The sequence below is a fragment of the Diorhabda sublineata genome, chromosome 3 (genome assembly GCF_026230105.1).
Source record: "Diorhabda sublineata isolate icDioSubl1.1 chromosome 3, icDioSubl1.1, whole genome shotgun sequence".
Taxonomy (NCBI): domain Eukaryota; kingdom Metazoa; phylum Arthropoda; class Insecta; order Coleoptera; family Chrysomelidae; genus Diorhabda; species Diorhabda sublineata.
Window position 1 is genome coordinate 35,782,929 of NC_079476.1, and position 25,240 is coordinate 35,808,168.

At 31.7% G+C, this 25,240-nt stretch overlaps 1 protein-coding gene across 13 annotated transcripts; it reads right to left on the bottom strand.

Moving 5' to 3' along the window:
• Positions 1-219: 219 nt before the first annotated feature.
• LOC130442095 (outer dense fiber protein 3-like) lies at positions 220-25,012 on the bottom strand. Of its 13 annotated transcripts, XM_056776115.1 has the most exons (13): positions 24,834-24,989; positions 16,451-16,566; positions 13,339-13,467; positions 12,364-12,540; positions 11,864-11,962; positions 11,700-11,798; positions 9,533-9,631; positions 9,363-9,461; positions 8,943-9,041; positions 8,658-8,756; positions 6,278-6,382; positions 3,979-4,217; positions 220-697 (listed from the first exon to the last, which is right to left on the bottom strand). In XM_056776115.1, the coding sequence occupies exons 2-13, from the start codon at positions 16,557-16,559 to the stop codon at positions 629-631; spliced, it is 1,422 nt and encodes a 473-aa protein (XP_056632093.1). In that variant the 5' UTR covers positions 16,560-16,566; positions 24,834-24,989; the 3' UTR covers positions 220-628. The 13 variants fall into 13 exon arrangements, with proteins under 13 accessions (XP_056632093.1, XP_056632094.1, XP_056632097.1 ...); XM_056776116.1 differs by lacking the exon at positions 11,700-11,798; XM_056776119.1 differs by lacking the exon at positions 9,363-9,461.
• Between the last annotated feature and the right edge of the window lie 228 nt (positions 25,013-25,240).

The window sequence follows — 25,240 nt, forward strand, 5'->3', positions numbered from 1 at the left end:
ATAAGCTTGAGGAATACTCATATGAAGTTGATTAGAAACCTTACCATAGTTAGGTAAACTACTGTAAGATTGAAGACAAATTATAAGTGTAATGATTCACTAGGCCGAGAAGAAAGCATAGAAATTTGAAGAAAGAAGTCGTCTCTCCATGTTCATTAGAAAATCATAGCTGAATAGGCTGAGTACTAACCACAGAGGTCGATTAAAAAAAGACAACTATAGTTTTTTAAATCTTTTATTTAAAAAAAATGATAAAAATGTTACTTTTCCGGAAAAGTTTTTTCTTATAAATAACAAAAATAGCATTTAAAATCTATAACAAGCGGTAACATTGTTTGCTAATGTATTATAAGAATCTAAGCAACCATTAATAGCAATAATGTTATGTTAAGCAAAAAAAACAACAAAGTGTATAATAATATTCCAAATGGTAGTAATTAATTGCCATATTTTTTTGTATAATTGTAAATAATAGCCAATTGCAGTTTTTTAATAAAAATGAATGAAGCATAAATGCTACTCTTGTGTACGTAACATTCTAAAAAAAAGAATATTTCATGATTTCTGTGTTCACGTGATCACTAATTTGAACGCAGCTCGGCTCGGTCGTATTCGCTGATGACCTTATTCAGTAGTGCTCGGAGAATTCAGAATGTCTGATTCCAAAACTGTGTGCTGGAGGAGTATCTAATATAACCTAAAATACAAAACATTCAAGTTAAAAACATCATTTGACGGAGGAAATTACTATTCTATTGAAATCAGATCTACTTATTATATTCATAAAAATAAATAAGAATGAAGGTGTGAAGAATATATCGAATTGGGAAAATTCAACTATGAAAATAAGAAGTTTTGTTGAAAGATTTTATTTTAAGTATTAAAATATTTTTAAGCTCACTAATATAAAACCGAACTACGTATCTAAAAAATACTACGTGCTATTTCTACTTAAAGTGTTGTATGAAAAAAATCACCTGATAGATACGTTTGTTACCAACATATTTATATTAACGAATTTCAGAATAAAAGTGAAGTACTTTCACGCCGGAGACATCCATGTTGAGTACCCAAATACGGCGAATGTCTAATCCCGAAGGAATGGCTGGGCGCATGTCTCAAGTGCGATATTACCTAAAGTAAATTTAGTTAACCAAGAAAACAACAATTTCCTAACTCATAATTTTGGAAATAATCAATAGGCTTGCATTGAAGCAATTCCTATATCAGGGATCACTCCAACAAATCCCCCTCCTATTAAAATTCTCCTTATCCTACAAAATTCAATCCAACGAATCTCTCCCTCTTTAAATAATCAATTACGCTTTTTTCTGTACGTTATAAAACAAATTTACTGAGAGAAATGTTTCTGTGTACATTTAAACATAATTAGCCATTTTTTTTTTCAAAATATGATGAAAAACTAATTTTATATTCAGTGAAATGTTAATAGAATCAAGAGTAAACAAGCAAGTAAGCAAGAAAAACTTTTGAAGGAATAATTAAACTCAAGGATTACATTTCTATATTATGTACCGTCCAATAGAATTGAAAATATCAATTCTTGTTCTTGTATTTAAGTAATTTATACCAGATTTCCAAGTATAATAATTTGACCTCCCTTAATTTTATAACCAAGAGATACAAAAAAATTTTAGTACAATCTTATTTTTTTTTTCAAAATCATTTTTCTAAATCAAATATATACATATATTCAACGTAACATCATGTTTATAAATGAAACAACTTGTTTTGTTGTTATTTTTCTCTAACTATATTATGATCGACATTATAATCAGTGAAATTCTTTATTAAATATTAAACGGATGCTGAAAAACTATATATATTTTCACGTCATGTGAAAACAATGAAAACAAGAAAGCCACACACAGAAAAGAATACATAACGTTGCATCCAAATCCATCGTTCATCCTTAAGTAAAATGGCCGATTCATAAACTGACTTTCCGTTTCCGCAATAGAATAGAGCCAATCACATCCATTTGCGTTTGTCACGTTTGTCCCATTGAAAAAACCTTTTCGTTATTTTTCATAATAGCGTCCATAAATACCAAATTCCAAATAAAAATATTTCAAAAACCAAAAGCAGTGCACGCGTCAAAAAGAATAACAAAATTTTTAGGTTAACGGACAGGGCCGGATTAAGATTTATAAGGCCCGGGGCTAAAATAATGACGGGGCCCCCTTAAGGAATTCGAAAACCCGGAAAAATTCACAAAATAATATCAATACGTTAGATTTGTGGTATCAACACAAAAAATACAGAATGATTTTCAAATTATGGGGCCCTCTTGGACCTGGGGCCCGGGGCTATAGCACCCCCAAGCCCCTAGCTTAATCCGGCCCTGATAACGGAAGCAGCTTCAAGTTTATGAATAGTGTGTAGAATTTGCTACAAACGTCAAATGTCACTCGAACGTCAAGTTTTCAAATATTTACAACGTTGTTAGAGTTTCTAGAACTTACATAATAAAAATAAAACTCAACATATTGTTTTATTTTGAAGTTTCTGATGATATAATTTAATTGTTTTAGAAAATTTGATCAACGGAAAAAAGCTGTGCATGTGCTGTGACCTTCATTCCAATCCCTTTTCAGGTTTATGATTATTCTTTTACTATTTCATCTCCATCTCGGTTTCATTTAGTTTCATATTATTTACATTTTTCTTTACTCAATCTTTACTCAATTTATCTTTATACTATTTTTCTCGCAATTTATTATGTCTTCATCGATAATTATACCGCATGTCTCTACTTCAACCTGACTCAACTTATTTCTTCTTATATTATTTATTGTGTGATTTCCGTTTAATAATGTCATTGTCTAGTTTAAGATTACTATTCACAAAATTTTTATATTTATATCTTACCTTATGAAATAATACAGAATTTAATTAAAATTTTCAACTATAATAATAACTATATGATAAAGTATTCAAAAAAAGTGCGCACGTAAATCTATTCAGTAACTTTTTCCTTAAATGGGTACAGTCTTTTTTGATGTTCGACATTTCAGATAGTGTAAAAAATGTTGCAGTGTTTTGGGGAGTCTAATTTATCACAAACCTAAGTATTTGAGGATTGATCGCATTCAGTAAAGGTCACGACGTCGTTGAAAAAGAACTGAAACAGAACTGAAAACAGACGGTTCACCACATAGTAGAAGGCCCAACATAAATCTAATGCTTCATTACAAAAATAAGTAAAAATAATAACAGAATGGAAACCCTTATCAAACCGACCCAGAGGAAGACCAAAAGTCCAATGGAAAGGTTAAGTAACAAATGATCTGAATAAAATGGAAGTACGTGGATGGTGGAGTAATACTCAAGACAGGAAAAAATGGAGAAAAATAGCGAAAGAAGCCAAAACATGCGAAGAACTTTAGTTTAAAACAAATAAACAGAACGTGGATTGAGTCACCACTTGAAACGAGTCAAAGAGGTCTTGATTGAGCGGTTACTATTCCAATTTCTAATGTACAACCGATTTGACAAATTTGGCTCCCTGTGGCTTTTTTCCCCTTTTTGAAACTCAAAAATTCGCTTCGGGAAACACGCTATGAGTCTATTGAAACCATAAAAAGTAATTCGCTTAAGGTATTGATTGCCATCCCAGCCGAGGTTTACAAGCGTATGGAAAATTGAAGGTGTACATGGTTGGATTGTCTCAAAATAGCTCATTTTTAAAGCGCTCAAAAATATTTGTATTATAATAAATTGAAATTTTGTTGTTTTTTTTTTGTCCGTGGGATCACTACTACTTTATATATTTTAGTTTGTGAACATCTTAAAACACTTTCAATGATTTCGTGCATTGTTTTATATAAAACATATTTATCTATTCATAAAAAAGTTCTATTGGAGGTTAAAATAGAGTGAGAACCAGATATAACCCAAACACCTGTATTCGATATCTCAAAATGTGAAGGTAAATAGTGGATAAATCAGGTTTACCTTTTCAGGTGAGTATACGCCAGGTCCAGGTATCTTATCATCCTTAGGAATATTTATCCTTCCACTGATCGTATAAGCAGGTGAATGACTTTTGTAAAATTCGGGATCGACGTTATTATATTGTCCTGGGGCAGGGTTTCTGACACGTTCATCAATGGGTTCCTTAGTTCTGCTTGATATCGTATATGCTGGTGAACTCTTTTCGCCCATTACCGATGGTATGTTGTATACATTAGGAGCTAAATAATATAAATAAAAATTAATAATCTTAGATGAATATTATCACTAAAAATGAGGGAAAGGTATATCGCTGTCTTCTTACAACATGTCATAACTGATGCAATTAATACTCCATAATCTCCATTCTTTAAAATGATATGTGAATTATTGATTTGCTAAGTTTTAAAAGATATTTTTTGAGTTTTTGATTGATAACTTCCTATCCAACCGACTCGAGAAATAATTTTTGTATAACGTTTTCCATTCTTTCCAAATTCCGTAAGTGAGCGATTATCTATAGATTTTAAGTCACAATATTCTCCAGAACATTTAAATTCCTCTCATTATCACATCAAATCGTGATTTAGTACAAAACTTCGGATTCATATTGACTAAAAAGTTATGGTGTACATGTTTTGTAAAAATACAGCAATGTACCGTTTTCAAAAACATATGGATATGAAATGTAGGGAGCAGACAAAATCAGAAGACAGTATGAAAACATAGCTATCTGGGAAGAAGCCCTTCAACCATAAAACAGATGAATGAAGATACGCTTAAATCGTTATCTATTTTTCAACATAGTCCCCATTTTTTTCGATACACTTTTGGGTAACAATGCTTCAGCTTATATTCCTAAGTCGAAGTTTCCCGCTAATACGTTGAAAAAGCGCGTGACCTCTTCTCGGACCTCATCGTCACTCTAAATGTTCTTTTAGCTTGGAGACGAGGTGATAATCGCTGGGCTAAACGGAGAATAAGGCATAGCAATTCATCAAAATATCTTCAGAAGCTCCTATGTTTGAGAAGCGACGTGAGGTCGAGCGTTGTCGTGAATAAGCACTGCGAGCTCCGTTAGAGATTGGTGAATGTTATACAATATCTATCTGAGTTAATTGTCGTCCCAGATTGCATGAAATCGACGACGAGGACCCCCTTTTGATCGGAAAACACAGGCCACACAATCTTCCCTTCTAACTGCGTTTGTTTGAATTTCTTTGATTACGGTAAACCGAGTGATGCCACTGACGAAATTGTTGTTTGGTATGGGCGTAAAATGAAAAATCTACGTTTCAGCTATAGAGTCTAACAACTTCTCCCTGTTGCCTTCCCCCTTACTTCGTTGAAGAAACTTGCAAGCACAGTCGAAGCGTTACTCATTGTGTTCATCAGTCAGTATCCGGGGAACCCAACTGTGCCAATCAGCCATGGGAAGCTTCAAGAATGTGGATTGAATAGAAGAAATGTTCAATAAGTTCACGGACCATGACCACTGTTGATCTTCTGGATAATCGCATTTTAAACCGTTCTTCATCAGTCAGTTGCCGATGAATCGCCACAGGCGATAACTTCTTCGCGTTGAGAAACTCGATTTCTGACCAATCCTTTCACTTTGCTTAAGCGGCGATCAATAGTTCCATCTCTGGAAGCTGCCAAACGAACAATGAGCGACGTAGCAAATCGTGGACTGACGTGTTAGAGAATAGGGGAACCACTGCACACGACACTGTTGCCGGATTTAGTCTAGCACTTTCCTTAGAGGCTGTAGCTCATCGTAAATCTTACTTTTGGCACAACATCGTTTTTATATGAATGGTAAAGTAGAAAATTTGACGTAGCTCATATTCTGGTTACTAGAAATATGTTTTCCTTCGTGAATTATCTTATTTTTGTGGATTATCTATTACATATGGCATCGTAGTTGTTATGTATGGCAATATATAGCTTGAAATTGGGGTTTAGCATAGACATATGATGATATATATCAGCACCAAAGTTAATACTACTAGCATTCATATAAAGTATTAGTCACATTAGTATACAAGATTATGATAACCAGAAAAACCATAATATCAAAAAACACCAAGCAAAATATATTTGGGTATTTTTCAAATTTTCTCATTGCCTTTTGTTAAATAATGCTCAAATATTATCTTACTTAAGATCAGTTATTAGTTAGGGGTGGTAAGTAAACAAAAAGAACGTTCGAAAATACCCAATAATACGATCCCCGTTGATGTTGAAAAGGCAGTGTTTTTGAAGAAGACGTGATGAAAACATAAAAAATGTACAAACTAACCAGGAGCAATAGTATAATTTTTATTTTCTACTTTACGTCCAAAGCTATACCTTAGAGACCGTCTTAAAACATTATCTGCCCTAGGTACGTCATAGCTATTGGGAGCTGAAAAAAATTTGAAACAAACAAATACAAACAACATATTTTCATAATAAAATGGCTTTTCTTATGTTCATTTAGTAATTGTTATACTTTTAATAACTATAAACGAGCTGTTAGTCCCAGTTAAATATACTGATACTGTTGAAGTTTGAAGACGAGTTCACTAAATGTTAAAACTAAAATTAGAAAACAATAACGAATCTAGTACCTACCAATGTAATTTAATTAAATTTATTCCCAAGATTTGTGAAAAGCATCAAGCTAAGTATTTCAATGTTTGAAATGACATTAAAAATTTAATAATCTTGGAAGATCTTGGAAAAATTGTTCTTCATATTGTTTACCATCGTTATAACACTTGTTCTATTTTTTTTAAAGGAAGAATGCACTATTAGTTCATTAAAATTAAGTCAAAAAAATCCGTTTTGAGAAATTAATTTTCAGCACGCTGGAAAATATTTTAAAACCTCTATTTGGTCCTAAATAAGTGTATTCTGAGTTTGCACCATCCCAGGTGGTGAGTTTAACTTCTAGTAGCCAAGAAAACCGGCAAATTATTGCACAAGTTTTTTGCTTGTAGCTGGAAAGCAGTGCGAAAAGTATTTTTCCATTTTTAAGGTCTAAAATTGATCTTACAAGTACCTTATGGGTTCTCAACGTCCTTCAAAAAGTCGTGTACTTTGGGGTTAAATCGCTGACCTAATATCCTTGTAGATAATGGTAGCGGTGGCTTTCACTATGCAAGTTACAATTTTGTTTTTAGCTTTTCGTCTTCATCTTCAGGTCGGCCAACTGACAATCCAGTTATTGCACCCTTTTTCAGGAACTTGGTACCGCAGAAGGACTTGTACTTGACCTCTTCCGCAACCAGATCATTTTCAAGACGAATTCTTTCAAGTACCTCTTCATCTTGCCAATATTCAGCTGTAGTCAAGAGGGAATTTGTAAATTCAATTATTGGAACATACTTCACGGTAACTCGCTTATTTAGAGGCTTCTTACTTTCATTAGCCTCTTGGGGTTTTCTTCGTCATATATTCTCTCCTTTAAATATATTTTCCTGCATCTTCCGTGATGACAATGACAAAGCAACACCTTGACGTCGAAGATGTCTCTCATCCTTCCTTGTTATACTTTTTATCAATTTTTATCTATTCCTCTTTCTTTTACTATAGTTGAGAGCTCATCATGTAATTAATGATTTGTAGATATTAAACACGCCGTATAATCTCTAAATCAATCAATCCAAGTATAATCAACAATAAAAAACAGACTTTAAATTGATGCAAAATGTAATGTTTCAAGATTAACTGAATTATTACGTGGAATTTTATACAACTTTTTATTCCACGTGTTTTTTTTTTCAATAGGAGTGTCTATTTACAAAATATGTGGTCTTGGGAGGCCGCAAAATGTAAGTTTGTACTGAAACCTACGTCAATCGACGCAGAGTTTACTTTTCCGTATTTTTTAAATAGAATTTTCCGTCCGTCGCACCTTTTTCCAACTACAAGACTTGAAATAATTTGGCGATTTTTTGGCTACCAAATGCTAAACCCTCACCTTTTGATGTGGTGCAAACTCAGGTTACAATCATTTTGGATCAAATAGAGGTTTTAAAAAGATTTCCAGCTTGCAGGAAATTAATTCTTCAAAAAATATTATTTTGATTGGCCTATATAGTATGATAGGCGTTTCGGGGCCTTCTGTTCAACCAAATATTTATTAAATAATGAATCAATAACCGGTAAGTAAGTTTATAAATAAATGTTACCAAATTTGGTCAGTAAGACTTTTAACGTTAGTCACTATGTGACCTTCGACATTGTATAACAATCAGGCTAGAGTATTATTGTTCAATATGATAATGAACAGAAACATTCCACCAAAATGTAACTCAAAAAATGAAATAAATATTACTTAATTCGGTTCCTTACTTTCCTGTCTTACCTATATTTCACTAACATCTAAATTATTTACAAATAATTGAAATATTTAAAAAGTATATTTATTAATGATAAATACTGATTATTCAATATTACTTTTTATTCTAACTCTATTAAGAGATATTTCCAATAATTGGAATGCCTTACCATAGTTATATAAAATTGAAGTGATATCAAATTCAGGGATGAAAATATAGAAAAAAGTTATTTAATGTCCCATTTGATAGATTGAAGATATTTTTGTTAAAGCTGTTAGAAAATGTAATTGTTTAATCAGATTAATTACCCAATTCATTAGTACTTTTATTGTTTTGAAATATTTATTAACAAACCAGGTATGTCCGATGGTTTTGCTATATTGGTTTTGGCTCCAAAACTGTACCTCGGTGTATCGTGGGCAATAGTCTCAGGAATGTTATACACATTTGGAGCTAAAGTTAGGAAATACTCAATTATAGAAATCAATGATCATAAACTTTGAGGTATTCAATTAATTATTGATTAAAGTTATTTCGAAGAATTTGTAAAACCTAAAGAGATCAATGAATTAAAAAATCGTATTTGAAAGTTTTCTTTTTTATGGTTACTGAATTTTGAAAAAATATGTGTCAACTAACCCGGAATGTCTGATGGTTTTTCTATATTAGTTTTGGCACCAAAAGTGAATTTGGGTGTGTCTCTGGCGATGGTTTCGGGGATTTTGTAAACATTGGGAGCTAAAGTAAATAAAAATACTTTTCAATGAAATTAAGAATCTGATACTAATCCATTTGATACTACATTTTTCTACAAACAAATTGGCAAATTGGATTATCTTTTAGTGCTTTAATCAATTATTATTATTGTAATCGATCTGACACAATAGTTTGACGTAAATATTTAAAAAAAACACCGAATTATATTGTTGAATGTTAATTGATTTGAAACATAGAATTTTTCAATAGTTTCAAGAGGTTTTATGAGTTAGTTTTCAAAAGGTTGTAAAATATAGTACCAAATATGATTAGACTTCCTTTATGTCTAAATTATCAACTAACCAGGAACATCTGATGGTTTTTCCACATTAATTTTGGCTCCAAAAGAGTATTTAGGAGTATCGTGTGCAATGGTCTCGGGGATATTATAAACGTTTGGAGCTAAAGTTGAAAAATAACAAAATAATAGAAACATGAATAAATCAACAAAATTATAAGAAAAATCAACTAACCAGGTACATCTGATGGTTTCCCTACATTGGTCTTAGCTCCGAAACTGTATTTTGGTGTATCATGAGCAATGGTTTCGGGAATTTTGTAAACATTAGGAGCTGAAGTGGAAAAAACGTGATTTTTAGTATTACCATAAGATTGAATGTATGATATCTTACTTATAATTATATTAAACTATATTCTGAAGTAATAATTTTGAATCTGTACAATTTTTTAGATTCCAGAAGCATAAAAGAATTTTCTACATCTGCTACTAAAGAGAAATTTGTTTTTGATATATTTTTAATATGTTTAGAAACAATTCTGTCTCTGAAAAATTATAATAAGTGTATAATCAAAAAAACAAGTAGATAATTCATACAAGAACTGAAACTAGCAGATTTTTTTCTTGCGTTTAAGTTGTCCCGCATTCCACATCCCATTCCAATGTCTAAAGCCTATAGCCAAGAAGTTTTTTTCCATCATAATTTCTTTAATTAATAACATAAATTAAGTCAAATTTTGTAGCATTAGTTTGTATATCAGTTTTTATATATATATGGTACTAAGCTCCAAAGGTTTTTTTTAATTATATCCGGTTCTATAGATTAACCATTGCATAGATATAAAAGGGAATGCTGCACAACAAAAATTAATTCAGAAAGTCGCTTCTAGAATTTATTAACATTAACATAAAGATCGGGAATGAAATAGACTTTCAATTATTAACAACTTTATTAGAAAGAACAGCATATGGTTTGAAGACGCCACGTTATTTAGTATTTGTTTGGCAGCCACCAATAGTGAACATTTTCAGTGAATTTGTAAATATGTAAAAAATGTGATACAATATTTATCTTTGAAAGGCCTTAGCCCAACAATTATTCAACTCTACGTGATACTACTCCTTCATTATCAACAGTAAATTAATTGGTAGCAGAGTTTAAATGAGGCCGTATGACCTGCAAAGACCACCATACCAGTGGTCAACCAAATGAGGTAACGACTCCAGAAATGTTAAAGAAAATCCACAAAGTGGTACTGGATGATCGTCGACTAAAAGTGTGCGAGCTAGCAGACATGGTAGGCATTTCAAAAAGTGCGATACATCGCATATTAACTGAAAATTTCAACCTAGGAAAGTTTTATGCAAGATGCTCACAATGGAAAAACAACGGCGTCGTGAAGATGTTTCCATCGAGTGTTTGGCAATGTTTCACAGAAAAATAGTCGATTTTTGCGCCGTTTCAAATTGACGAAGTCGGTTTTTTGGGATGTAACGTATGAGCAAAGAAATTAAGCAAAAACGGCCGCTTTTGCCAAGAAGAAAGAGTTTTTTCATCAAGACAATGCACCAGCTCACACATCCTTTAAAGCAATGGTCAAATTTAATGAATTATAATTTGAATTGCTACCTCATACACCTTAATCGCCAGATTTAGCCCCCTCGGATTATTTTCTGTTCCCAGACTTGAACAATTTTTGTGTTTTCTTCGTTCGGCCAGATATTAAAATGAGCCTTATTTCAATAGAATACATGAAGTAATGGTTTTATTCTTGTGTTAAGATTTCTAATAAGGTTATTTTCAAATTTTCTTCTAAACTAAACGACAGATAAAACATAATTTAAAAATTATTCCACTACTAATTTTTATGTGTTTTTGTTAATTCCATTAAGGAGCTAGTTCTTGAGTTATTTTTTTTTATATAACTGTAAATATTAGAAGCCAGAATCAATTCAAAGTAAATTCATTCATACGGATTGTAGCTCAGTATCGTACGTATTCAAATTGACTATGAAACATGTACCATAAAAAATGTATTTGGTTTAATTATGTACTAAGTTTCAATATTCTACAGGCTTCATCTCGACAAATGGCTGAGAGAGGTTCATCAAGTTGTTTGTGAATGGGATGCAGTGCTACAAGTCAACAAATGGCGGCCGAAATCAACCTTACTCCCATGTTCAGAGCCCCTCAGTAATTTCTCAACCATGATTCTCCTCAGCACTTTTATGTTGTCTAAATTGAAAATGCCAAATTTTGTTAAGCTAAGATTGCTTGAAAGCAACATCAGATTCTGATAAATATAAACATAACATGTTAAAAAAATGTTGAATTCATAATAGGAAAGAGCTCAGAGCTCAAAATGTAGAAAATACAAATATCATACATAGTATCAACTAACCGGGAATATCTGATGGTTTTTCCACTTGAGTTTTGGCTCCAAATGAATATTTGGGAGTATCATGAGCAATGGTCTCGGGTATATTGTAAACATTCGGAGCTATATTAAAAAATACAAATTAAAAAAACATATTTTTCAATGAATTTTTAAAAAAATCAACTAACCAGGTACATCTGATGGTTTTCCTACATTGGTTTTAGCTCCGAAACTGTATTTGGGTGTGTCATGGGCGATGGTTTCAGGAATTTTGTAAACATTGGGAGCTGAAGTGAGCAAATAATAAAAACAATACATATAAAATAGAGTTAAAAAGTTATTTCACTTATAAATTATATACAAAAAGTCAAATTAGTACTAAAAAATATCAGATATTTATAAGTTTCTGCTTCAATTTTCATATAAATATAAATATTGGGTAACAATGTTATATTTCTTAAACAGTTTTTTTGACAAACATAATAACATGACATGTTTATTTATCCTTATTTATAAGGATCTGCTATCGTTAACATATTCATAAATTTATAAGATTTTTCCTTACTTTGATTCTCAAGAGGCGAGTGTTTCATTAATAATCACGGTTAAATAGTTTTCAATTAATAATATTTAAGAAAATAAGGATAGAAATCATCTATATAACAAATATTATAAATAGAAAATTTACCTGGAGTATCAACTGGTTTTTCTACATTAGTTTTTAATCCGAAAGTGTATTTAGGAGCACTATCATGAATTACTTTCTCAGCCTTATCCGGATTGTAATCTCCTGGAGCAGGAAAATTCTCAGGTTTCTGATCCTTAGGCCTACTATGCAAACTTAATGCCGGTGGTGTATCTTTACCTGAGATAACAAGATAAAACAGCATCTTAGACCCCTTTACCTTTCGTTATTTCTAGTTGTGATTGAATCGAATGAAAACTCACATTATTTAACAGTAAAACTTCCAACAAAATCCCAATTGCTTCCGATGCAGCTATGAATAAACCTTTTGACACCAAAAAGAAGAATTGATGGGGATTCTTAGAAAAAAGCAGTTTAAGAAAGAAGAAAATGACTACTTGTACTATAATGAAGGTACCAAAGAAATATTATAACTACCATGCACCATCAAGGTAGTTCTTTGATTCAAAATACTCTATTTTATTTGAATATTGTTCATTTATGATCAATAAATAAAATAAAATATTATCAGAAATATAAAAATTATTGAGACTAACTAAAATAGAAAATCTCAACACACGCTTTGTAGAACAGAAAACAAATGATAGGTATGTCGATAAATAAGAAGTTGAGGTTTGGATGAAATAGAATAGTTAATATAAAAGATAGAGAGAGCGATGTACTAGATCTGGTTCAAGCTCAAGCAACCCCGATTGCTAATAAAGACAGAAAGAACAAACAACAAAGTCCACTTTCTATTTCACGCTACTTTATTCTGATTGGAACGCCGAGACGGCAAAGTTTAAAGGTAAAGGAGCAAAATAACAAATTTTGATTCTATTAGCGAATAAAGAAAAATAGTAAATCGAAGCTCTTTCTTTCTTTCTTTTCCGATCTCTTTATCTTTAATATTAGTATTAGAACTGAACTGAAATGAACCAAATTACTATGTCAAGTTGTATTGAGATAATATCCTACCTTTGGCACTCATTCCAGTGATGTTATATTGGCCAGGGCCTGGTCCAATACTATCCAATTTTCCATTCTGTCTAGATCCGAAAGAAAAAGCAGGAGCTCTTTCAGTTTTGGATTCCAAAGTCCTTCTTCCTGAAATGAAAATATGTGAACCCATGATGCATAAGATCAAATCGCATCAAGAAAAAATGTGAAAATGGCATTGAATGAAGAAGTTATTGGACAATTGAAGGAAGAAGTTACCGTGGCTTTACAAAAGATTTCTTCTTACTCGATATAATAAGACCTCCTTAAAAAAACGATTAGTACTCAATCTGACCTACGTACGTGGTTGGTAGTTTGCTGTCGTGTGACAATTTAACAGTAAGTGGTGGGACGAGTTGGAAAGTTTGCTTATCTGTGGAATAACGTTTGAACCGTTAAGAAATGGACGACGCAATTGCTATTGTGGTTTAAAATCGCTAAATAAGGGCAAAAAACGAAAAACCTAAATTACAGAATAAATGGAAAATAAAAAACAAAAACTAAAACTAGCAGGTAAAAGCTATATGACAAGGAAAGGACAAGAAAATTCTGCAAAATAAAGTCCATTGCTGGCAAATAGAAAAACGTTGTATGTAATGTGGAATGGAATAACGACACAACTACTTTAATTTGAAAAACAAAAAAATTCTTTTATATGTATTTATTGGTATAAATTAAAAGATAAAAATAAAAATTTGCCATCACGTTGGCGGCACTCCTCAAACCGCAAAAATGACCGTTTTGGGAAATTTTTGTATTCCAAATGGCGCTAAACTTCAACTGTTTTCAAAATTCAAATAGCACCTACATAGCAAACGATTTTCTTTCAAGTGGTTTGCAGAAGTTGAATCGAAAACGAAAATATATTATCCTTCAAAAATAAAAATGATACATTTGACAATTGAGTCAGTATTAGAGCCAATGAATCAGCCTAGAATACAGGAAAAGATGTTAGCTTAGAACCTTTACCTAATTGGGGCTAATATCATAAGAAGAAAGTTTACTACAAAAATGAACTTGGGTAATTAACAACTCAAAAAATTACTGGACTAAAATGAATATATTATTATAACAAAATTAGCCGGATAATAAATGCATCAATTAACCGTTTAGTACAAATTTTTTGAATTTGCAAGAATATGTGAAGAGCATGGTATTTGTATAAAAACAATGGATAGTATTTGAATCCACTAAGATATGTCAAGCGACCTTGAGAACGATTTTTGTTAATACAAAATTAAAATTTGTATCTGTTGTATTACGTAATCGCGCATAAAAGTTTTATTACTATGTTCCAAAGAAAATATTTAGTTTTTTTAACCTTGCCTTGAGGTTATCTTCTACCTTTATATCAATTTGAAAACATATTTTAGTAATAAACAGCAGAAATTCGTTTATTAAAAATATATGTTTGATAAAATATAATCTTTGAACTCGAATAATTTACTAGTAAACAAATAATTTGAGCAAATGCCAAGTAGACTCTCAAAAAGTCTGTCAAATGTCTGCGACAAAGTAAGAAGACCTTCAAAAAAGAAAGTCAGATTCTTTGCTTACTGTAACGTTTTTCTTATTTATTTACACTCTTTCTATTCGTCAGGTGAATTAATAAACACTGTCTCCTACGTTTTTAATTTATTTACACACTATACAATACACTTCACTTATGATAATTTACTTATAAATATAAATAATTTCTGCGATTACTAATTCGGTCTGTTCACTACGATTATTTATTAAAAACTGCGTCTATACAAATCATTTATATACCTAAATAAAATTCTATAAAGTTTTAAAACAAAAAGAGAAAAAAGAAATAAATGGACTTTCCTAGAAATTATTTAAAAGAAACACTGTAAATAAATCACCCGCTATAATCATCAAAGGCGCTTTCTCCATTTATAAACAAATGCGAAAGACACCGCGGGAATTCGCCGAATTTTGAAATTCCATTGTAGCTGGACAGGGCGGGCCTAAGGACCCATTTCGCGAGCTTGTTCGTAACATTACTTTTTATATTAAAGCAAATTTTTGGAAGATTAGAAATATATTTCAATTTGAATCAAGTTTTCAATCAACAGTGTACATTCATATATTGAGAAAATGATTGAAGTGAGCATGTAGCATATTTACATTTTAAAACCCATGAGTTTGAAATTATCATGCATATTAGAAATGAGCTTTACAGTTTCTATAATGGCAATGAATCCATGGATTACTGCTTTAAGCCTGATCCTTTTTCATAGGCTTTCAGAAGCTTTGGTAATTCTTCATTGGCCACTAATTCCTTTATATGTGGAGTGACGCAAATACCAGCTTTATCTGACAATTTATGGAAAATATATTTAGTGTTTCATTAGCTTCAGAGTTTTGATGAAGAGCCTCCACAAACTGCATCGTGAAACCTATTATTATATGGAACGGAGACTACAAAATATAATCAGCCTCCACAACTGGTTCATTCTTGACATTATGTTATATTGTGGTAAAGTGCGGTGGCTCTACTATCTTTAGTGTATCCGCGTTGCATTCACATCAGAAAACCTACTTGAAATCCTCTAAAAGGAACTCAATGGATTCCTTTGTAAAAATACTTAGATTAACATCCTTCTTGAGCAAATTTTACTGATGTAGCTGTGAAGCTTTATGCTTCAAGTTTAGTAGGTTTAAGTGTCTGAAAAGTCATCAAACCCTTCTGAATTAACAAACATGCATTCATGTTTGCGAGACCGAAGCTTGGGTAATTTAACTACAGACGAATTAACAATTATTGATATCATATATATCTCTACATATTCTTGTAACTGCAGATGTCATTTTTACACTTTTGAAAGCCATTTTAGACTTCGCGCGTTAAAGTCATTCCTCCTTTAACTGGTCCAAAGTTTAGAAATCTTTATTTTTTATAGGTAAATGAATAAAAGGAAACTCTATTTGCTATGAATGGAGCCTCTAGTTATTTTTAGTTTGAGACAAAATTTTTTTCGTTGACTTGTGTTATGGATGTTCAATCTATAGCTACTTAAAATAATTAAATACAAGAAACAATGTAGATAATATCATTCAACTATTCTATAATTTTGTATTTTACCTATGTAAGATGGTAACGCTACGCAAGCTGGACCTGGTCCCTTGAATTCGGCAGCGATGGGCCCTCGGCGTTTTGTTGGTGTCCAAGGTCGTTGTGTCATTCCTCCCATTGTAAATCTAAATAACAAAAAACTATATTTATAGAAACCATTACTAATCATTAATTGGAATTTAGGAGGCCAGATGCTTCAAGTTTTTAAAGAATGGTTAACCAATATAGACACTCATGATTTTTCCTCGGCTTCTACATTAATGGAAACATCAATTGTATAACTGTATGTCTGACCGATTATCAAAACTCTACTAGACATACAAGCCTCAAATTTTTAATACAAATAGTGTTTAGTGTATAAGTCACGGAAAAACTAAAATATTTTGCAATTGCAGTCCAGTTTTGGTTGATCCGGAAAATAATATTCCATTTAATAAAGAACATGTTAACGAGCTTGGTCCAGTTAAAATTGAATTTGAAATTATTAATATAGCCTATGTTTATCGCAAACACTTTCCCATATGTATAGCATATGCTACAACTATACACAAAAGTCAGGACCTAAGGCTCAATAATGTGCTGATGGATATCGGTTCTGCAGTATCCACATTCGATCAAGCTTACTGGTTACTTCTAATTAATGTCGAGTTTGGAAGCTATTAAAGCACAGGAATCCTTTAATTTGTGAATACAATACACCAAGAAGCATTTACCGTCCAAACTTGTCAAAAATTCTAACATCAAAGCCTCCGAGAAAAAAACATAGATACAGTTTGAGAAAAACTGTAGCTGAAGCTTAAGAAGTAGAAACGGAAAAGAAAAAAAATAAGAAAAGCTCACAAGACAGAGAATGTGGTTTGAGAAAATTCGTTGTTGGTATTTAAGAAGTAGAGGGTACTGGAGAGAAAAAAAGGAGGTCTATCTATAAAAATAAATGAGAAATCGTCAAAAACGAAACTTTAATAAAAACAAATCTTGCAACTCAGTTCTTCTACCGTAAAAAGTTGTAATACAAAGTCGGTTGACTCATTCAGTACGAACTTAAGGGACCTTCTGTCTTAAGTAATTACATAATCAGCTAATCTGACAACATCTTATAGTGATCACATCAATAATAAAAATCTTTTATGTTTAAATAAACTAGATTGACGTGATTTTTGTTTTGTTTTTGATGGCATTCAGTATACGAAAAAATATACATATACGTAGTAACTAATCAAATTACATATTAGATTACTAAAAATAAATAATCAAAGAACAGGTTTACATTTATTCCTATTAGACTTTCTATGGTATCAAATATTTTACCAACGCAACGCTTATAAGATACGCTCCTGATTATAACCTTAAAATGTACTCAACAGGTTAATTGATTACAAAGGATGGTGTAAAGTTACGGTCAACACTAAAAATAGATAGATAGTAACACATTATTTACAATTTTAAACTTGAATTTGATTTATGAAAAGAAGCAGCTTTATTATACCCAATGAGACTGTGTAGAAAACTGATGTCATCTTATATAAATTGAACTGAGGAATTTGACATGGAATAATAAGAAAATTAAATTAAATTAAAACAATCTTTTCAATATCACGCCATTTTCTGCAGGATTCAACATTTTTACACCGACCCAAAGAAGTGCATCGCAAGATTAGTCATAAATGAAGCATAATAGCAAAATTGCAGAGCTCATGTTATTAGTCAGTCAGAGCTCAGTCATTATCGAAGATTCTGGAGACCAGTTCGTTATTAAATTCATTTAAATTAGTATTTATTGTTTATGCGTTTGCCATCAAATCACTAAAATATATATAGTCTAGAATTATGGAAATATAAAGTTAAGTTTGATTATAGCTTAATTCAAACTAAGAACAACACCGCTGCGTGGCTATTTGCAGTTCAAACCACAGAACTTACTCTTACCAATAGTGGCACTACTGTAATGAAAATATGTCATTATTGTCAATGTCAATTGTCAAGATAAAAAATATTTCATTTTCCATAATGCTTTCCTGATATGTGTTCTAAATGGAAAGAATTTTGTAAAATTCAATGCTCAACATAAATTTATCGTGTGAAAATCATTTTCTGGAAAATGATTTTACAAATTTCAATAGAAAAGATTCGAAATAGGAAGCTTTTCCGATCTATTCCTATCTCTTATCTACCTTTATTGTCTGCTTCCATTTATTAAGATCACAGTTATGCCAAAGTTCATGACTGTATAATAAACCAAGAACATTTATATGCTGTAAATACTGTTCCGAACTTTTATAAATCGAGCATGGAGGCTGGTAATACCGCGACGAATATTCCATCTACATTCCATCCGAAAACCGTGAATTCCACCGATCTGTTTGTCAATATCGACATTTCTAATGAGTCGTAATTACAAGGATAGAAACTTAATCTGTTTACGTGTTTCAATGTTATTGCTTCCCATCAGAACGGTTTAACTCTCTCTCATTCGGATTGAAGATAACAACAGCCAACGATGCTATTAGATTCGTCCAGCAGACGTTCTCTGACATCATATTCACTTTTTATTTTGTTTTGAACAGGGTCTGTCGTTCCCCCTTACCCAGAAAAGTAGTTGCTTTCCCCATTGATGAGCGGCAGATACGGTTTTCTAAATTTAAAAATTCAGGCTTTAATAATAAACTGTGTACAACCAAGATTCGCCGTTTTAATAGGTGGAACAGATATTGCTTTTTAACACATCAATCAATTCCGAATGGGCTATTGCTTTCTCTATGCATTATTTTTCGTTCCGTTACTTTACATACATAAAAACAACTTTGCGATTGTATTCTACGAGGGTTGTTTCAAAAGTTTAGGACCTAATAAAGAAATAAGACAATTTTTTCTATAATAAATGTCCGCGTCTGATGAAAATCTTTCTCCTGTTAAGAAACAGGAAAATGTCTTTGAGGACTAGATATGGTGAACACGGTCACGGTTGGTAGTCAACCAATTAGAAGTGTTATGCGTATATTTTAGCTACGGCGATCACCGAAGTGTGAGAAGGTGCGCTGCTCTGATGGATTCTTTTTCTTCAAAGACGTTCGCTTTCCTGCAATTTTCCCCTTTACCTTATCAAACAATGATGCGTAATATTCTTTTGCTGTTATCCAACCTTTTTGAAAACAGTCAATCTCATCCCAATCCCAAAAAACGGTTCCCTCGCTTTTACGGCCGATAAAACAGTCTTTATTTTTTTTTGGGACAGGTTTGTTCTTTGCAATCCACCGTCTTGATTCAGAACTATGGTGATGGATTTAGGTTTCATCTAGAGTTATGAATCAACGTACAAAATCCCACTGATTTTGCTTAAACCGCGTCAATAACGGGAAATATTCCTTAGAATGCACTTGTGGTCCAAAGCGCAGCATCCAACGCACAGATAATTTATGCATGTATATTTTTTCAGTCAATGCGTTCTTCTGATATGCCGACGGCCTCTTTTGTCTCTATTAAATGAATCAGACGGTCATCCCTTACCATTTGACGCTCCTCGTTATCAAAGCTGATACAGCCACGTTTCAATTGAGCTACCCAAAATTTTCCGATGGTAAATGATGCTGCAGAGTCTCCGTATACCGCATAGATGCACTTCCATTTGAAAACAAATATTTGACGATAGCTCGATACTGAATTTGCCTGAAATATGCCTGAAATTTTAGTGACAATCTCTCAAAGCATGTACAAATAATTTCCCTATTTATTTTTTTAAGTGCTAGCACCTCCTGTTGACGCAAGCTTTGCATACAAACCTCGTATCAAATCCGGTTTGATTCGTTATGTATAATAAGCCTTGTAGATTTCACAATTTATATAATCTTCTGTTCTAATGGTTAAAATATTTTATCAAAGAGACAATTATGAATGAATTTATCTCAAATTGAATAATTTTATATTATATGGGTAGAATGTCAAAATCGCATAAATTATTATAGACGTTCCAGATCTGTCTGAAAACGTATCCAGTTAAGCCAGTCACGGACACGTACCAGGCACCAAATCAATTTTGTAGTGGCATAAAAGTTAAATTCCGCATAGTGAAATATTGTTACTTACATAATGATCTAAAGGATGTTAATCAATGTGAAACTGTTTGTTGTGAATCTGTATACAGTTATTGATCAAGAAATAATACTAATTTTCAACAAAAATCCATATTTTTCGAAAGATGCAATAGACATAAAGCATATTTTATAGTGCATCCCGAAACATTTCAATTTACTATTTCTTGAAATTATATTCTGAAAGTAATATCAAATTAAAATTAAAGACATAAATAAAATTTTAAACCTCATTGCCCGTAATCCGTTCTTATTTAGTAAGGTATTGTTTTCTTAAAATTGCCATATAGTTTAAGTCGGCTAATTTGGTTAACCTGTGGCCTGAGAAATATTATTTTTCACTTTAGTTGATGATTCTAATATATGAAACATTCAAAACTAGTGAAGTGTTCAATTTCATAACCCAAACAAAACGATCCATTCCATATGTGATGTTAGTGTACGAAAAATGAAGTGGATACGTTTCAAAACTTGTTAAATAGAATTATAAACTTGTATCAATTTGATTTGTTATGTTGATTTGATATGTTGATTTAAGTAAGATTAGTTTAGCTTAGGCTCGTTCTAGATTTCGTTACAATCTCTCTGAGATATTTCAAGTAAGTTTTTTTCAAAGTTTGCGCCATTGTTGCGATTTTTTCGTTTCGACATATTTTTTTGTTGAATTACAACTGTAGATTCACTTTTTCATAACTCCACCCGTTTTCATTTCCTCAATGAATTATTATTTATCATCCTACGAACTCACATATTTATTTTCACGTACAGTAAACAGTACACCAAACCAGCGTGCTTTATAACTAGAGGACACTATCACCAACCCAATCCCTACAGAGGAGTTTTCTTTCAAAAACATACCCCTATCGTACATCGTTGTTTGCTTCCATAGTAACAAACTTCTAGCACAATTTTATTCCACATTATTATTTTCATTGTAATTGAAGATTCTATTAAATATTATAAAAGCGCGGAATTGGTTGAAACGTTGTTCTACGTATTTGCAAAACTCCTGGCGCTCGTTTTAGCGAATGTTACATAAAGTTATTTAGTTACATAAATAACTGATGCCTCTACTATTATGACATTCGCACATGACAGCTGTCAAGCCAGGGAAATTAAAACTTCAATACTTTTGCCCACCTTGTACCAATTAGAAGCAAAGAGATATCCGGAAATTGTATCATAACACGAAGTTGGCTCACCCTGTATACTAGATTTTCATTTGAAAAAAATATTATCAACTTGTTTAGAAAATTCCAAATATTTAGCTAATAAGGACTTTATGCGTTATGTTATGGACGAAATGTTAATTTTTTTCCCTTTTAACAATATATCCATCATCCCTAGTAATTTAGATCAATAATAAACATTTTACTCAACGTAAAAGGGCCTTTTGGCTCAAATTAAAAATGCAGTTGTAATGATTATATCACTTGTAACGGCAGCAAACAATTTTTTTAGTCACGTAAGGTAATTTAAACAAATTTAGTGCATGTAAATAATCAATATATTTTCAAGGTAACCTTCTGGAATCATTTTGAACTTTCCAGTTTCACAATATCCCTGCATTATTTATATTTATTCAAATAAACATAAACTGTTAGAAATAGTTTAACTGGCATGTTATACGTGGGTTGGCAATTAAAATAAAATCACAACATATGTTATTATGTATTCACTGACCATGAGATTGTACCAACTATGTACACACGTGATCGTGGTCAATGTAAATGCAAAATTATTGATCTGAATACTACGTGGCTAACAAGACATTGCTTTGTTGTAAGTAAGGGTAATATTTTTATAGTGGTTGTAAAAATAGTCCAGGTGGACCTCCAGAGTTCCACGAAAAACTTTACAGAGCTTTATGCAAATTCTCGTTAATAAATTTGACCTTTTTAAAGGAGTTTTGAGAATATGGTAGAAATATAGCAACAGAGAATTTAGAGAAATCTGTAATATTTTCAATGTGTCCACGAGGAAAAAAGTTTGGAAGCTTCGGGCTGAAAGGTGCGTTTCCATTACCAAAATTTTTGACGAAACTTATCCCATTGGTAACGGAAACAGATTGCAATATTTCCTTTTGACCTAATGTTTTTCAAGTTTTTTACTACTTCTACTGCTTAAATCTTTTCTTCTCCCAATATCGAATCAATACTAGAAGCATTTCTGGGAGGCTTTCTTAGAAAAAACTTCCATCTCATTTATTAGGGTATTCACTCAAAATTTTTACCTTTTGTACAATCTTTAGTTACAAGGAAAGTGGCGATCTAGTAGATGTCGACAGATGGGAAGTCTTTTAGAGGCTACGAACCCGCGAATCAAAAGCAACTCGAGTCATGATTAGGATGAAAGGCATCGGCTAATGAACTTTGTATTTATTTCCTTTAAATTTCTTCTCCTAGCTGGAAATGCAAGTATTCTAATATTGAATCAATACTGGGAAGCTTTTCTAAAATTAGCTCCCATCTGATTTATCAGGTTATTGTCTTAAAATGCGATGATCTAGTAGATGTCGACAGTTGGGAAATCTTTAGAGGCTAAGAGCCCGCGAATCAAAGCGATTTGAGTCATGATGAGGATGAAAGGTGTTGGCTCATGAACTTTGATAGCACTATGCCTCCTTATTTTAAAAGAACAATTACCGTGACCTGGACGTTCGAATTTTTAAGGTAATTCACTTGTTTCCATTGAGAATTGTGAATGTTTATCACAAGGTCATAGTCATAAACAGCGTAAAAATTCAATCAGACTTTTTGATCACTCCTCGTACTGTTATTTATTCACAGAACTTATGAAATTAGAATCCCAACTTAACAGTATGTAGGCAAGTTTCAATGAAATGAAACTAGTTTAAGTATAAAAAAATTATTTTTTGTATCATCATCACTATTTTTTTTTACTTTTGACTCAATCAAAACATTTTCTTCCAATTTCGCACGAATCAATTGCTAAAAGACTTAAAAATAATTCTCAATATTCACTATGTTTACGTTATTGACTATATATAACTTTACAACGTTTCCTCTATTTTTGTTCCCAGTTATATTCTTTCCTTTTCTTTGTATCTCCGTTTTTAATGGAGTTTCCATTTTCTATTATTCTTTCTCTTACAGTAGTTTCTTACAGTATACGAGGATCAATCACGTATTATTCGCCTGATCTTTCTTCCTCCGATTACTTTTTATTCCCAAACTGAACAAAAATGGCATGGCCAAAAGCTTATCAGACAAAGGAAGAGATTTTTGAAGAGACCAAAAGACCATAAATTTAGTAGGTTGACTTAGAGTAAAAAGAAGATTGTGAAGAAAATATTTTTTATCTAAAACTATCACAATTCGAGAAAATAATATTATTCAATGGTCATGTCAAGATTCACGTGAAAATTAAATTGAATTATTTTAGCGGCAAGTCTTGGGCTGCTATATCGACGACAACGTAAGTAAAAAGAACGACGAAGAATAATACGGGAAGTAATGAACGAGAATAACGGTACCATACATAGTGTTAATTATATAAGTTCCCTAGGAAGTACTACTTATAATATAACGTGTAAAAAATCCACTTGTAACATTTAATAACTGCAGTGATATTAGTATCAATTATAATTATCTTGTTTAACATATTTTTCCCTGATAGTTGTGGATTAAATATAGTATTCAATTCACGAGTAATGGCCATTACTCGCACATTAAATAATATTATTTTGCAGTAAAGTAATTTTTATTCATTTGCGAACAGAGGAGGATTGAATGTCGAAAGGTCCTCATATATTCTGGCTATACTATCCGGGAAAAATGACCTCCAGTAAGATGTAATGTACCTCTGGATAATTTTTTTAAAAATCTCGACATAATATTGTCTTAAGACCTTGCTTGAAGTTGGGAAAAAAATGATTGTATTAAGACAACTTCCAAAATTTATATTGACCAGTACATAGTTTTGAAAACAGTTTTTACCGGCTCCGATGTGAAATAAAATTGTTATGTAAATTATGAAGAATTTCCTTCTAAGTGTTTAAGAGTTGATGCGGGTGACGATTTTGAAATTTGCTTAAATCACTACAAAAATAATAAATATTGTTCTAAGTTTTTTTCATTGTACTTTATTATTGCAACGACTAAACTGACATTAAAAATCAAAATTAATTGAATAATATATAGTTATTTTTCTCCAACAATCTTACATCCAAAATAAAAAATTACCCTTTATTAAACCATACCATGAGTGTGTCCACAATTTATAAATGATTTTTTTAAAAAACTATTTCACATTTATTAAATAATTATATATGATACCAAACTTACGTTTATGTTTTGACGAATATTCCAAAATAAAAAAATAATGAGCACTATTCAAAAGTCAGTCGTGTACTGAATCTAATTCGCGTTTTAATAAAAGAGCTCGCGAGTTTAGTCCCCACCAGGACGATGCGTAGTCACCCGTAGAAAGGACAACTTGTCCGTCTTTACCATTTTTGATCTCTTCAACTGGATTTAATGTTATTTTATTCGGCACCTACACATAAAAAAAGTTTCACCTCTAAACATGTGGCAGATCAAGGTTATTAGATTCCTGAATACTTTTTACCAAATTAATACAGAGATTTGTACAAAAATTCACAACTGAAAAAGTATTATAACTTTCAAATACTTTCAAATAGAATAAAATAAATATTTGATACAAAAATAGTCCAACAAAAATTTGTTGTTGT

What these genes read in the sequence shown, in the direction of transcription:
- LOC130442095 (XM_056776115.1), bottom strand. Translation starts at nt 16,559, where the DNA reads ATGGGAGGAATGACACAACGACCTTGGACACCAACAAAACGCCGAGGG. An exon ending in AAAACCATCAGATGTACCTG is followed by an intron (nt 11,799 to 11,863) that starts GTTAGTTGATTT and finishes TTTTTAATATAG; the next exon opens with CTCCGAATGTTTACAATATA. An exon ending in AAAACCATCAGATGTTCCTG is followed by an intron (nt 9,042 to 9,362) that starts GTTAGTTGATAA and finishes TATTTACTTTAG; the next exon opens with CTCCCAATGTTTACAAAATC.